Below are 15,237 nucleotides of genomic sequence, written 5' to 3' on the forward strand. Positions count from 1 at the left end.
AGAGCTTGGAGGGGGCGTTTGCCTATTCTTAAGTGTGGATCACAGAGGTGATCACAACTTTAAGTGGCTTAAAGAATTGTCCATATTCAAACTGGCCAGCTGATAGGTTCTATCAGTTCCCAGAGGAAACTGTAAGCACCCCTTAGCAAGGACATCCCTTCCGGGACTATGCTTGCTAACCTATGACAAATGCCAATATAGACTTCTACTTACATTTCTATCAGGGAAACTCATTTTGGATTCTAGGCATCAAAGAAGGTACTGGAGAATGGCTTTCACAGATTGTTGCTTGCCTGCATGAGCATTTGAACTTTAGGCATCATTCTTTGTCCTTAACAGGAACACCACATTTAGCATTAAAGATACAAAGAATGTCCTCAAGTTGTTTGCAGTCAAATCAAAGTGTTTTCATAAGGGACAACAGCTAGACAGATTGACAATCAAGACGAGTTCTATCCAATGTAAAGGGTTGTGAACCTTATGCTAAAGGTTGTACTGCTCACAAATGCAAATTCTACATCACCATCAGAGATCTCATGCCACTGTGGAGGCCAGAGTTTGTTGATTTGCTCAGTTGAAGACTGAGGATATGTTTATTTCCAGACTTCTTGCTTTTACTGTAGACTAATATGCTACACTTCATATCAAGCAAGAAATACTGTGCATTCAGGATGAAATTCATGTGCTTCAACTTCCAATCCTTTCAAACAGGAAATAGGCATTGCTCAGCTCATCAGCAGAGTCCTGATCTTGTTGTTTTAGATCACAGTTCTTAAATCTTCTCATGCTTTAGTAGATAATTTCATTCAGCTAGTACATGCTCTCTGAAAAATAGAAACATTCAGGTACATCAGCTTTTAAAACTGGTGGTTGCCGGCAAATGCTTGATCATAGAATACTTGAACACCATCAAATTAATGGATGGTTAATTCTGTTATTGCCTGTTTCCATTAAGTGGAGCAAATGAACGATGTAGTCAAACCTTAACTTTGGCTTGATCAATTTGCTTACACTGTCTGCATGTGTTGTAATAATTTCTGTCCTAAGTGCCCTTAAAGTCAGGCTGCTTACCAAGCCAAAATACACTGCAATAACTCTGTAATGCAGGAGATGGTCAGGCAGCTGACTAAGGAGTGTGAATTCCAAATAGAATTGATTGGTGCTTTGATACTTGAAAATATATACATTCCTGCCTTTTTCATTTTCTTCATCTTATATATAATTCTCCTGAACAAGAGCTTGAAGCAATGATTTACTTAATTATTTACTTTAAAACAGGATAAAAACAATGATGTTGAAAGTTATAAAATGCAGTAATCAAATATAAGACGTTGTAGAATTTTATTCTCTAGAAAACCCCTCCTGCAGTTGAAATAATTATTACTCAATCTTTTACTTAGATTGAGTAATTTTAATATATAAATAGCTGCTGCATTGCATAGTATTGATATAACAAATAAACAGCATACAAGCTGACCTACTGATTTTCCTATCAATCAGCATATTCAAAAACTGTGGCAAGTATCATACATACAATGCTACCATTTTTTAAAGTAACTGTATTGCCTCTATTTAATTTCTACAATTTTGAGTCATTCTCACTTTATTAGTATTTTTAAGGATGTTGAGATTTTTAGGGGAGTCATGTAATACTGCAGATCACCGTAACATAAAGTATTAATTAGCATCATGTAGTTTAAGTGGCATTTTAGTCATTGTTGTAAGCTGTTATGAGTGATTTTTTTTTCTTCAAAGTACTGTGAAGTGTAAACAGGCAGGTAGTATAATACTTCCTACTTCTGGAGAAATACTAAAAGAGCCTATGTTCATCATAGAGGTGGTTGTCACAGTTTGCCAGTGACAGCATTGTGATGCTGCAGGCAGTATATTTTATGTGAGACTTAAAACTGCTGGTTTTAACAGCACTTGGCCCTTACAGCTGCTGTGCCACTTTGAAAAAGCATGAGACTTAATCACAAAGGCTGGAATGATTTTGCCTCAAACCAAACTCTTTTGCCTGCCACCATTCCTCTAGTATTTTTGAGGGGAACTGGGAAAGAATGGGCTAGTATTTCTCTCCCCCAGTAAATTGGCTTAAACAGGTGTTTTGTGCCAGTGGCGTCTGTATTAAAAAGCTCATTTCCATTCTAGCTTTCTTGCTGTTAGCAAGCAGAACTCCAGTTATGTCATTATATCAAGATCTGGCCCCTGGTTTTCCTGACATACTGAACCAAAAGATGTCTGCTTTTATCTTCATTTCCTTGGTATTATATGGGGTAATTTATTAATTTATTTGCCTACAGAGAAGTCTTCTGCATATTAGCATCTCCCTTGACAGGAAGAAGACTTAAAGAGTGCTGTCTGTTTTCTGGGGAGGTAGGACATGTTAGAGCATCTCCTGTCTAGTCCTCTTCTCAGAAGGCTCAGTGGACTCCTGGAGTATTTAGTCTTAAGCTGCATGGCTTAAGACAGTATGGCCTGTCTTCTTCCTTTTTAACTGTTAATGGGGTCTGGAGAAGCAAGGGAATTTTTAGCACCATTTTGACTCATGGTGAGAGCAAAACTTCAAGTAATTTCCCATGAACTTCCATCATCACAGGACTGGAGAAAAGAGAGATAGAGAACAGCAAAAGCTTAGTATTGAGGACAGGAGAGAAGCAGGAAATGCAGCAAAGTTATGAGCAACTCATTTGAAGGAATTCTGAGAGCTGTTGAGGATGGAAGATGAGAACTAATTGTAGAAAATTAGGTGCTTGAAAGGAATTGGATGGATTTCTTGGAGCAATCTACCAGGGAAATGAAGAAACAAAGGCTTTCACAAAATTCATTGTGTGCCTCAGTAAGTACACAGAGAGAAAAAATTCAGGTTTTTAAGGACATTGTGTGAAAAGGGGTTTCCAATGAGTTAATCATTTTGCAGTCTCTATGTGTTTGTTAATGGATTTTGTATTTCGAAAGCTAAATTCTGAGATTTCTTCTGGATTTTCTGGAGTTGGTAAGGCAGTTATAGATGTGGGGGATAGAGAGAGAATAAATTTATGAGAGAAATACAGAATGAGTAGGAGAAAGCTCTGTGAATGAAAATGTGTTAAGCTTCAATGGACAATGAGAGATTGCTTTATATTGGAGAGTAACTGACACAAATGCAATAAGAACTAGATTGAAATGATGTTAAACAGATTAGAATTAGATTGGAATTGCAAGTTAAACACACCCTCATGTATTTAATGAGATAGCTATACTTTTTTTAAAAAGAACCTGTAAAAATTTGTTTATAAAAACAAAATACTAAGGCAGCAGAATTTACAAATAATGTAAAGTAAATGATACCTCTAGATGTGTATAATTGACAGTGCTTCTTATTACTTGGCTCATTTTAGCCTCCTTTCCGTTTCACCCGGCCCATACAATAGTGTTTAAATTTGTGATGCTGATAAAGGCACTGTCATTTGAAAGAGACAGGAACCTTCTGGCATTAGCCTGTTGTGGACATGTGTGTCCATGTATATACATGCATGTGCAGACATATACACAGCACAAATTAGAAAATTGGTATTTTCTCCAAGGTTTGAAGACATGGTCCTGGGTGTGTGTTCTATTTTATATGGTAATAAGATAAGCAGAAATAATATAGGAAAACATAACTGAAGGACTCAAAACAACAGGAAAATATACTAAAGTGAGTAAATACTAATTTTGCTATTATTTTTAGGCCCTACAGAAAATCCTAAGAAACTTTTCTTTTGTGTGTGTGTGTTGCCAAATACTAATCTAATCTTACTTTCTCTTTAGCAGTTGCTATAACCTTGAGAAAATTTTTAAGAACAGGGTGCTCTGTTACTAACATTCTGGGTTTAAAAAGTTATTTTTATCACCCCCTTTATTTATGCATTAGAAATGGGACATGTTCAAATTTTTAACGCCTGCAGGAAAGAAAAGGAAAAGCAGAACTTTGAAATAATGATGCTCACTAATTATTTTGGTGCCTTGACAGTTTACCAACCTGTAAATATTGACTTTTCATATTACTCTGAAATTAAATAGCTGTAGCATGTTGACTGTATTTACCTGAGATGAATCACCTGATGCCTGCCATACTTCTACAGGAAAGGAGAAACTTCCTCTAAAAACTCTGCAAAATGCAGTAGTAACATCTTGGGGGTTTGTTTTATTGTTTTCAGGGTGCTGGGTGCACTGCACTGGTGGTAGCTGTGGTGGCAAGGAAGTTAGAACTTACCAAAGCTGAAAAACATGTGCATAATTTCATGATGGACACCCAGCTAACTAAAAGAGTAAGTCACACTTTATATTCACAACTGAAAAGGAATACTGTGTATTTATTTCTGCATTTCTTTTTAAGTAGTGTCCTTCTCGGTACCCCTGCTGAACATTATCATGGGTGTGATTTTGAAAGATTAGAGATTGAATGCCTTAAGTTCATCTCTAAATTGAGGGCAACTGCAAGGTGTCAAAAAATTTTGAGGATTTCAATATTGTATAGAGGGTTCTTGTAACTGGAAGGTAGTTGGTGTTAATTAGTTAATAGTCTAGTTTCACAGCGCTTACCTGCTGTGAAACTAGACTACTGTATTAAACCAAAAGCTATGTGGCATATGAAAATACAATTTTTTTAGCTAAAATAGGTGAAATAACAGTTAAAAACAAGAATTTCAAGCTATGAGAGATGTTCTTAAGAAAACAACGTTTCAGGGTTTGTGAGTGAGGCAGTCTTTCCAATTGCTTTTTGTACACAACGCATGGTTTATTTTTAGCAGCACACAGTGCTGAAGGGTTCTGAAAGATGTTTGTTTATATTATTTTTAGAAGAGATTGTTATTGAAAAAATAGAAATCATTGGTATTCAAAGAAATATTTTAAATGAAAGAAAATGCAGCAAAGAAGTAGAAATGAATGCTCAAATGAAGCAGGTCAGTGTTGAGGGAACAAGTGAGTAGTAGCTGTACAGTCCACTCAACTTGTTTAGTCTTCATTATTGAGAAGAGCCAATGTGGGGACAAAGGTCCTTTTAATCACAACAGGAGTTCAGCAGAGTTTCTCCTTACCAATGTGTTCAGAGGGATGTCAATGCCTAAGATGGAGACAGTAGTTCTGCTCCCGGCAAGGAGGAGGGTGACTGCCCTGGTACAGCTCCATGCAGCGTTGCAGCGCTGCACTTCCAGGGAGCTCTGCAGCAGAGAGCCCTGTCCTATCCCGACATGCTGTGTTTCTCAAAACACTGCTCTGTCTGTGCTGGCTCTCTCATTTCTGTGCTGCTCACCACTAACAGCCTGTATCTCCTCTAAGCAGTCACAGTGGGGAAAGACTAAGGATGTGTGGGAAGACAGTTCTTATATAGGTATAAAGGGTCTCTGACACAAAGTGGCTTTCTGAGCTTGTTGGTTAACACTCCTATTGCAGTCAGTTACGGTCTTGTTGATACTAGACCACAGAAAACAATTTGTCCCTTCCTAACACAGTTACTTTTCTAGGGTTATCTGAGAGCTGAGCCCAAAATGTCTTGCAGAGATTGGCCAGATTTTGAGTCTGGTGTTTATTTATTTATGCCTTCTGAAGTTTATTTTGTTCACCTTCATATAAATCTCAGTGTTAGTCTAATACTTTATCCAAGTGGTACTTTCATACCTTCAAGCTCATGAAACTCACAGCACGTGAAAAGCAAACCAAGCAAAGAAATCCAAGATGCACAGCAGGTCACAAATCATGCAGGTGATGGGGAGCTTTCCTCACGGCCTGGAGACAGCGATACCTTGTGGAAGTGCAAGGGCTGCTTAGGGATTGTGAGGAGGTCTCTAAACCTCCTCACTATGTGGTTGTGCTTTCACTGAAGACAGGACAAGGTTCTCCAACACTTACAGGTGCCAGGTTGGGGGTGACCTGTTGCTGGGCAGAGCTATTGCATGACATTCCTGCAATGTCTTAGCCCTTGACTTAGCTCTAACACTGCAGTTACTGGCATGACATAAAGCTGGAGGGACGGAAAATAAAGGTGAATAGTTAGGCCAGTTTTTATTTGTAAGTAACCTAGTCATTCCATCATTAATCAACATTGCATTCAAATTATTTGTATGTTTTTAAGCACTCTTGAAACTTCTGTATGACCTAAAAAGAGAACTCTAGGTACTCTTACCTTCAATATTTTATGGAAAGCCTCATTGAAAAAAAAGGCAAAGCACTTTTTAAATAGAACTCTGCCCATGTTAATTGACAACATATTTTTTCATCTTCTTGGAGAATGTTAAAAAAGAAACAAATATAAAAACTAACCACCCCCAAAAAAAAAAGGAAAGGGAAAAAGTGTTCAAATGGCTCTGGAAGCTTAAAAGACTGTTAAATTGCTAAGAGAATTAAGAGGTTCTAACCATAGAAGAAGCGAGAAATGTCATCATACTATTAAATACACTTAATTAACGTACAGATAATGCATGAGTATTTCCTCGCTGTAATTTGTATTGCCATAAACAACAAACAGTTCCAACTCTTTGAAGAGGGAAAATTATTCCTGGATGCAAAAATATTTGATCCCAATTTCACATCTATATAAAAAGGAAATTGCTCAGCAGTCCCCTTAGTCCAGTTGTTGCTTTCTCCCCTCAGTGCTGCAGTTTCTTGAGGTACCCACTTCCCATAGTTAAGACAGCATTTTAAAAGCTTTAGGATGAGTTAGGACCAGAAAAGTGAAAACATAACATAATACTACTTTTGTCAGCCTGGTGTTTTTCTTTTATTAAACAGGTGAAAAATGCAGCGGCCAATGTACTCAGGGAAACATGGTTAATTTATAAAAACACAAAGCTGGTTAAAAAAATAGACCATGCAAAAGTAAGGAAACATCAACGCAAATTCTTGCAAGCTATTCATCAGTAAGTACTATTTTGCTTTGTTTTTCCTCTCAAGGTGTTCTCTCTATGAGTTTCCTTCTCCCTCAGTCACTCTTAGTCCCATCCTGTCCTCTCCCTTCTCTTCGTCCACCATTCCCTTCCCTTCATAGAAGATTGTTCTTGAGGTTGATTTTCTTTCAGAGTAAAGTAAATATAAGGTTTTACTGTATTATCTGTTTACAATAAAATAAAAAGGTATGCAGGCAGTTTATGTCCATATAAACTCGTTAATGTTTTTTAGAAGTTTCCAGTGCTTCTTGAATTATCTAAGACTTTTTTGTTCTTTGCCACTGAGACTATCCTTTGTTTTTATGCATTTGCTTCCAAGCAGTAAGATGCAAAGTAAAATAGACAGAAGAAAATTTTTTCAAAAAATTTTGCTTTGTAGTAGATGTTTTAATACTTTAAAATCAGAATGATGTGATAAAAGAGAGTAGTTAATGAAAAGAATATTCATTAAGTATCATGGCATGGTCTACCAGCATTTAGTTGCCTCTTTCCACTGTATATTCTCAGTGCATAATATCAAATGTTGGTATGTCAGCTATGACCCCTGACATCTCTTCTAGAAAATTGGAGTGTATGCCAATAGTTGAGACCTTTGAGCACCTCTGGAATTACTCAAATGAGTTCTTCCCCTCTAACTTGAGGGTCTGAAAACAAGCCTGTGACTTAAAACCAGTAGTAGGATTAAGCTGTACCATGGTATTGCCACACTATAAGTATTTTTCTAAAATTTGTGGTATGTGTTTATTATAAAGCACATCAAAACAAGCAGAATTGCACAATGGTTGCTATTTCTTGAACTAAATGGGAGGAAAAAACCCCAGAGTTTTGTCCTCGGGAACCAGAATTCTTTTGAGGAATGGTCAGGACCTGTTTGTCTGTTCTATTTGTTATCCCCATCCAGCCTGAGGCAGCCATTTGTACAGCCTATGAAAATAGTTCCCATTAGTTATAGGGAAAAGGTAAATAGATAAGTTTAGTTTCAAACTGATGGTTTGAGTGTAGGTCTGTGTCTGAGCCAAGCAGTGAAGAGATGTTAAGGAAGTATCCATGACGAAAAGAACATCTATGTAGCATCTTGCAGGAAAGACAGGAAGGGAAGGCCAGGTTAATTCATGTCCTATTAGTAAATTTAGACTGACAATCATTCTTTCTCTCTTTCGTAGCAGTGTTTTAAAGCAGTAGGTAGCTAAGCTTAAGATACGAAGTATTCTGTAAACCTTGATTACTGTATTATATTTAGCAAATTTGCAGGATTAAATGTTACTGTGTCATTGTGGAAATACTTTGAGGAATAAAAAGACAACAGAAGTTGTGGCATTTTTATGTGAATATAAAAAGTATATTTTTATATACCAGTTTGGTCATCTGTCTTAGCTTAAAGGATTGGGAGGTGGAGGGGAGTGGCAGGGGTTCTGGGGAGAGGATGGCATGTCATGTGCATCCTTGCTGGACTTGAATCCTTGATTGCAAAGGTTGTTCCTTAACATTTTAACTTTGCTATTTATTTTGTGTGTATGTGTGTATGTGTCTGTGTGTGTATGAGCACATATGTTCAGAAAATAATCTAAAAAGCACAGCAGGCTCGATCTCCAGCTTTATATATCACTCAAACTCAGAAGACCTTTGCAGGATATAAAGTGTGTTCTGCACCTCCCTTAAAAATGAATTAATCGGGTGGGGTGAAGAAGGTGGCAGTAGTAATTTTTTCCTAGCTGTGACAGCTACACTGCACAGCTGTGTTAGTCATTTCTCTCTATCCTTTACCACTTTGCACTACCGCCCCAGAACTTTTGTATTTAAGAAACAGACAAAAGATAATTTTTTCAATATGCTGAAGAATGTGCCATAGATGAAAACATTGCACTAGCAGTTTGCTTTCTTCCTGTAGCTGGGTAGATGGATGCAAACGAATTTTTCATCCTTTTACATCTTTGAGCTTTTCTCAAGTGACTTACAGTTTTCCATCTTTCTGGATTCTTAAATTTTGTTTGGTACCCCTCCTTCACCTTCCAGCCATTTCACTGGAGACAAAAATAAAAGGAGTGGCATTTCAGGGCCAATTTCATAAAAGAAACCAGACTAGATCATGATAACAGTCATGGTCACAGCTCTAAAATGCCTTCACCTGATCTGTGTGTTCTGCTGCTCATGCAGATGATACGTAAGATGAAGGCGAAATCATTAAAAGGCATGTTATGTATTGTATGAATAAGAAAATCTACAGATGATAGTTAATGGGAAGGCTTGAAGATATTGCAGATTCCGTCATCATGAATGCAAGTGAGTTAGACTCCTCCTCAGGCAGCTACTAATCGAAAGAAGTAGCAACTCCCTAGGACTTTCCACCTGCTGAATCAAGCCCACTGTGCTCATTTGGTTGTTTTAGTATATTTTACATTTTGTTTTCTTTTGTTTTGTCTTTTTTTCAACAAAATGAAAATAGAGCTCGGAAGTAAGTTGTACAAGCTGTTCCTTTCTAAACTTGAAGAATTTACCACTGTCTGCATGCAAAAAAATAGAGTTTTTATTTGTGAACTTCAGTGGTCTGATTGCTGCCATGGAAACGTGATCCAGAATCATGATCTTTTTCTGTGATAAGTGAAGTTCATAAAATCAAAATTTTATTTTAATGAATTAAACAATTAAAGTCTTTTGGTTTACTTTAAATCCGGCTGCTGCAGCTAAAGACTTGCCATACCTATACATTCTTACAGCCTGTGGTAGGTGTTGGGTTGGTTATCATGAAGAATTATTGTGTTGGTGTCAACTGGTACTGGTACTACTACAATAACAATGGACTTCCTGCAATTTTAAAATTAAAATACTGACGTTCAAACAGATGAGTCATTGAATCTTAAGAAAAGCAGAAAACACATATTCTACAGATTATTTGAGAGAATGGTCACCAAAACACTGGGGTTGTCCTTCTCCAGTGAAATCATTACTTTTGAATAATTATTCTGTTCTGAGACTGTAATTATATAATTCTGTACCTTGGAGACTCCTTCATATTTTTCGCTTTAGAAAAACTCCAGCTCACAGCCTCTGGAAACACCATTCCAAAAGTCTGCATTTATGTCATGCTCTGAAAGAAGCTTGCAGTGGAAGAAGAGCACATGACATTCCAGTAACAAGCTGCTGGAATGCCAGTTTTATGTGGTCAATTAATTTCTACCTTAACAGAGTTATTGCCATTTATATTTTAAAGATATTTTTAAATGATATTTCACTCTCCACAACTTACTTCCTCATGGCAGTTAACCTAGATATGAAAGGAAATGCTTGTAAACTAAAGATATGAAAGAAACTTTCTGATTTTGAAATACCTTCTAGAAGGCTTTCTTTAAACTAACTTTCTAAGTAATACCATCACTGAGAAATGGGCAGAGAATGCATTAGCAAGCCACCTTCCACAAAATGCTGCCGAACTTAGTTCCATTTAACAGCTAACCAAATTGTTATTTTGGTTGGCCCTTGACATACTGATAGACTGAAGTGGTATCTTGTCACACATTGTTTATAAATTGATACCTTGGTTTTGTAAAACCCTATTTCCTGCTCTAGAACAGCCAGAAAAGTCATTGAAAGCTCGAGTATGGGTCTACTATGAGATGTTGAAAAAATTATTCATGGTAGAAGTTGCCTGTTTGTGAAAATCAGATCTACAAACCACTCCTCTAGCAGTTAATCTGGAAAACATGGGCTTTGTATCAGGGAATATATAAGAAAGGTCATGTTTATATCTTGTAAGGAATGTGCATATCTAATAATAATGTAGATAGGTATGCATCAAAAAAAAAATATATACCCTTGCTGCTTCTTTCATAGTTTTTCAATGCTGTAGTTTAAATAGTGCTTTGAAAAAGAATGTCTGATGTAAATTTAAAATGTAATCATATTAAGATTCACACGTTATCTAAGAAAACCAAATGTATTGGCAAGCATGTTGGTCATTTAGCTGCTGGTCAGATGGAAGTTCTGTTTAAAGTAAGGAGAAACTCACTTATCACTGTATGTTCATCAGGTTCCAACACTGCTAACCCAATCCATTTCCGACAGAACAGGGCTAATACCTGTATCTAGTCATGTAGGCATGGGAAGATTCTTGATTACTACAATAATAATGACAAAAAACTTCTGGTTTATGTTTCTTCCTATATCTACTTGTCACGATACTGAGGCTTTGAGGAATGTTTTGGCTTTCTTTCATGTAGTCTGGATAAATTGTTATCTTCCTTTTTGAATTCAACTTTGACCATGGCAAATGGTATTCTTGAGGACATCACATTTCCTTGCTCTTTCCTTTTTTGCGGTGTTGAAGAAGCATGCTTCTCATTGTAGCAGGCACATGACCGATTATGACTCTACACAAAGTAGTCAAGGCATTGTCCATGCAGTTATTTGCTCTTGTAAGTTTTGTGCATGCTCTTTAGAAATCCTAGTATGACCTCATACAAAAAAAAATCTGACTTAAAATTCCACTTTTTAGATTAAGAAGTGTAAAAATGGAACAAAGGAAACTGAATGATCAAGCCAACACTTTGGTGGACCTGGCAAAGGTTAGTAGGCAGTTACTGTTGTTTCAACATTCATTCTTTCAAAATGAAGCGCTTTTAAGTGAAAATGGTGTGCATTATATGTGCAAATCTTGTTAACAAGGTTGTTATTTGTAGCAAGTGAAAATATGTGTGTGTTTTGTGGTAGTACCTACTGAAAGAAACATCCTGATGAAAGTTTGAATGTGCCATATTTATTTATTTTTTTGTACATTTGAAAAAGACGTCACAATAAGAGACTGATCCTGAGACCTCCTGAAGTGACTGCAGTGGTCATGGCAAATGCTGAACTGTGAGTGGGCCGTAGTGGTGTAGTGCTGTGTAGTAAGGAGATACGCCATATGGTGACAGTGACTGTGCCATCACAGACCATAGTACATAGCCTCTTGACTGGAATTAGAGGATCTGGTTTTCTGTTCCTGTTGTCTTATGCAGCAGTAACTTTAGATAAGTAAATTTAGATCTGGATTTATTTAAGTTTTTATAATGAATAATAGCTGCCTACTTTGCCAGTATATCATAAGGCTTTTAAAATCTTTTTTAAACCATTTGAGTTGAGGTAAAAGAGGCTATTCAGTTGCAAACTGCTTGTTTATTGTTGTTAGAATTTTTCATAAATATATAATAACTAGGAAGCTAGAGGTCTGAGCTGATAGCATTTTGGATTTCTCATTAGATCTTAATATTTAAGAGTTACTGTGAGCTTAGTTTGAGGCAACATTAGAAGCATTAATGGGCTCTTCCTAAGGGTTTCTTGTACACCTCTTCATTTACCTCAAAATCCTCCTCGATTTCAAGTGCATCAAAGCAATGATTAAACTCTTCAGTGTTCATTCCCCTCTTGCTTTACAGAACCACCTGACAACTTCAGGTGAAAATACCGTTCAGTCTAATGCTTCTGGCAGCTAATAAGGACTTTTAAGATACTATTTTGTGTAGGATACAAGACTATTCAAGGATGATGCTAGCACCCTGAAACAGGAGGCAGAGAAATGGGTTATAACACTCACCTGATACTGAAGTGGTTTACACTTCAGGTAGTCATTCAATTAATTTTCCTTTCCTTTGGATGGTTCATAAATTTCAACCATTTTTTCTACTGAATTACATCCAGTTTTTACTCTAGTTTAAATAATCTGAAGTCTCAGTCTGTAGGAGGCAGACATTTAGCCATTTTTTTTAACCAGTTCCAAGTCCCTATGAAATAACACATTTCAGATTACATTTTTACTGACCATTGTGTCATTTTAAAGTACACTGAATATATTTGCTGTATCCAAACAGTGTTTTGTAGAGGCCAGATAGATTGGAAATGCAGAAGTAGAAAAGCATACGATTGAGTTTTTACTCCTTGCACTACTTTTCAAAAACAATGCACTGGATTCCTCTTACTGCCAATCCAAGAAAACCTGCTCAGTTTAGGGAGAAAGCCAGTGAACAACATTTGTGCTCTGCTTTCAAGAACGAAGGTGTTTAAGAATCAAGAACAGTTAAGGATGGAGCACATCACTGGAGCCTCCAGTCCCCTGGTGGCTTCCACTGACTGTTCAAAAAGCTTCACCTGGTGCACTCCCAAGCACCTGAATTTCCACAAAAGGTCTGGTTTTTAATTGATTTCAACTTTGACATCTGAAGTGCTACTAAAAGGCACTACATTTCTGCTCAAGAAATCTAGTAGAAAGCTTAGTCTACTGTAATTTAATCTACAGGGAAAATCATTTCACAAGACTATCTATTGTAATAATACTCATATCCTCTTTTACAAACCCTTGTAGAGTTGTGCTACTTGTTACAATACTTGTAAGGTCTCTCTAAACCTTTACTTACATCCTTCTGCTTTCAGACTCAAAACATCATGTATGACATGATTTCTGACTTAAATGAAAGAAGTGAAGATTTTGAGAAGAGAATTGTTACTCTGGAAACTAAACTGGAAACTTTAATTGGTAGCATTCAAGCTCTTCCTGGAGTGATTAGCCAGACAATCAGCCAGCAACAGAGGGAATTCCTCGAGGCTCAGATACAAAATTACGATAAACATGTTGCCTACAGTGCTGAACGGTCACGATCTTTGTCAAGAAGAAGGAGATCATCCTCCACAGCACCACCAACTTCATCAGAGAGTAGCTAGAAGAGAATAAGTTAACCGCAAAATAAAGACTTTTTGCCATCATATGGTCAATATTTTAGCTTTTATTGTAAAGCCCTATGGTTCTAGCCAGTGTTATCTGGGTTCTGATGTCAGAATCCTGGAAACCTGAACAGATTTTAGGCCAAAATGAGTGAAAACTCTTCTTTTTTTCCCCCCTCCTCCTCTCAAATGCACAGTGAATGCACCTATTATTGCTATATTAGATTGTTCTTCCTGTAATTTCACTTTTTATTCATGCACTTCAAACAAGCTTTACTACTACAATACATAATCTAGTATAATAAAAAGGTTAATTTCTGCACATAGTTACTTGATTACTTGGACCTAATGACCAAAAAAAAATCACAATCAAAAGACCTAATTGTGAACTTTTAAGAAGCTAAATTGAAGCTTAATAATAATTTCTCAGTATGAAAGCTAACTGTCTAAACTTCGCTTGCAGTGGAGGGGGAAAAAAAATTGATATTAATCTAACAGTGTGCTGTATATGTATAGTCATTTTAAAAGGTCACTGACAGCTTCAATTTCTGAAGTGATTAATTAAAAATATAGTTTATCCTAGAATATAAGTCTTGGAGTAAGCTATGGGTTTTTAAAATATTCTTAGGGCTTTTATTTAACATGCATTGGTACACACATGCACATAGATAATATCTATATACATATGTATTTATGTATATAAAATTATTTATGCAATGCCCATGGCAATGATCTTTTAAACTGACTATTTGTAAAGCTACTGGCATTCAAAAACTACAGGCAAAGTCCTGTTTACTTATTCGGAGTCTCATAACTATGCCAGGTAAGTTTGTCCAGATCGAAAGCATCACTTTCAGCCAGAAGTCTCCTAATAATGCTATTTGGGTTTTGAAAGTGTTAGGTTGCTACTTTCTCCACTCCTTTCATTGTGTTTCTGGAGTGAATGACTGACACACATAGTATACACGGTTGTGTGATGGCAGCACAGTGTTCTGTATACATTATGTTTGGGTAATCCCCATGTTTCCTGCTATGCAGTCAAGCTTAGCAAAACACTTCTAGCAATATTTCCAAAATCTGTAAAAAGCCAGCTGTAGACTGGAGTTACAACAGTAGGGTATCTATAGTACTTTATTTTCGTGCATAAAAATAAGGTCTCCTACTTTATTAAAAAAAAACAAAACAAAAAAAAAAAAAACCAAAAAAAAACAAAAAAAAAAACCACAAACAAACAAACAAAAAAAGTAAAAAAACCCTGAAAACAAATCAGAAAGCATAGTCACCAGTAGGCACTGGTGAAAAGGTTTTGACTGACATTTCTCCTGGTTTATGCTCCAGAGTAGCAAAACTAGGTAAGTTTAAATGCTCAGAAGATGCAACTTACATTCACAATTCCTAGTTATAAACAGGAAATTATTTGACTTTATGAGGTATTTTTTAGTACTTGCTATTTACGAAATATGCCAGTCCAGTCTGCCTCTCCCCCAGTTTACAGACAAGGGTGACATCTGTAGCTAAACAAGTAGACATGGCTGACTGTTTCTAAGTAATATTATGTCTGCCTAGAAGTAACCAACTTGCACGTTGAAGGAAATGCACATTGCTCCATGAAACACTGTGACTTCTGGTCAACAAGGACAGG

At 36.6% G+C, this 15,237-nt stretch overlaps 1 protein-coding gene across 4 annotated transcripts in view; it reads left to right on the forward strand.

Moving 5' to 3' along the window:
* The window catches only part of KCNN2 (potassium calcium-activated channel subfamily N member 2), a 70,265-nt gene extending 55,439 nt beyond the window's left edge, over positions 1–14,826 (forward strand). For 2 of the 4 annotated variants that reach the window (XM_042015261.1, XM_042015263.1), the window contains 5 exons: positions 4,182–4,292; positions 6,754–6,881; positions 9,352–9,360; positions 11,398–11,467; positions 13,308–14,826. In XM_042015261.1, coding sequence (XP_041871195.1) covers positions 4,182–4,292; positions 6,754–6,881; positions 9,352–9,360; positions 11,398–11,467; positions 13,308–13,595 — 606 coding nt within the window. In that variant the 3' untranslated portion in view covers positions 13,596–14,826. The remainder of the gene's footprint in view (positions 1–4,181; positions 4,293–6,753; positions 6,882–9,351; positions 9,361–11,397; positions 11,468–13,307) is intronic. The other 2 variants (XM_042015262.1, XM_042015264.1) reach the window with 1 other exon arrangement.
* Positions 14,827–15,237: the final 411 nt, after the last annotated feature.

This window comes from Corvus kubaryi, unplaced genomic scaffold, assembly GCF_017639235.1.
Source record: "Corvus kubaryi isolate FWS band 111438036 unplaced genomic scaffold, C.kubaryi_AGA036_p1.0 split3-37296, whole genome shotgun sequence".
NCBI lineage: Eukaryota > Metazoa > Chordata > Aves > Passeriformes > Corvidae > Corvus > Corvus kubaryi.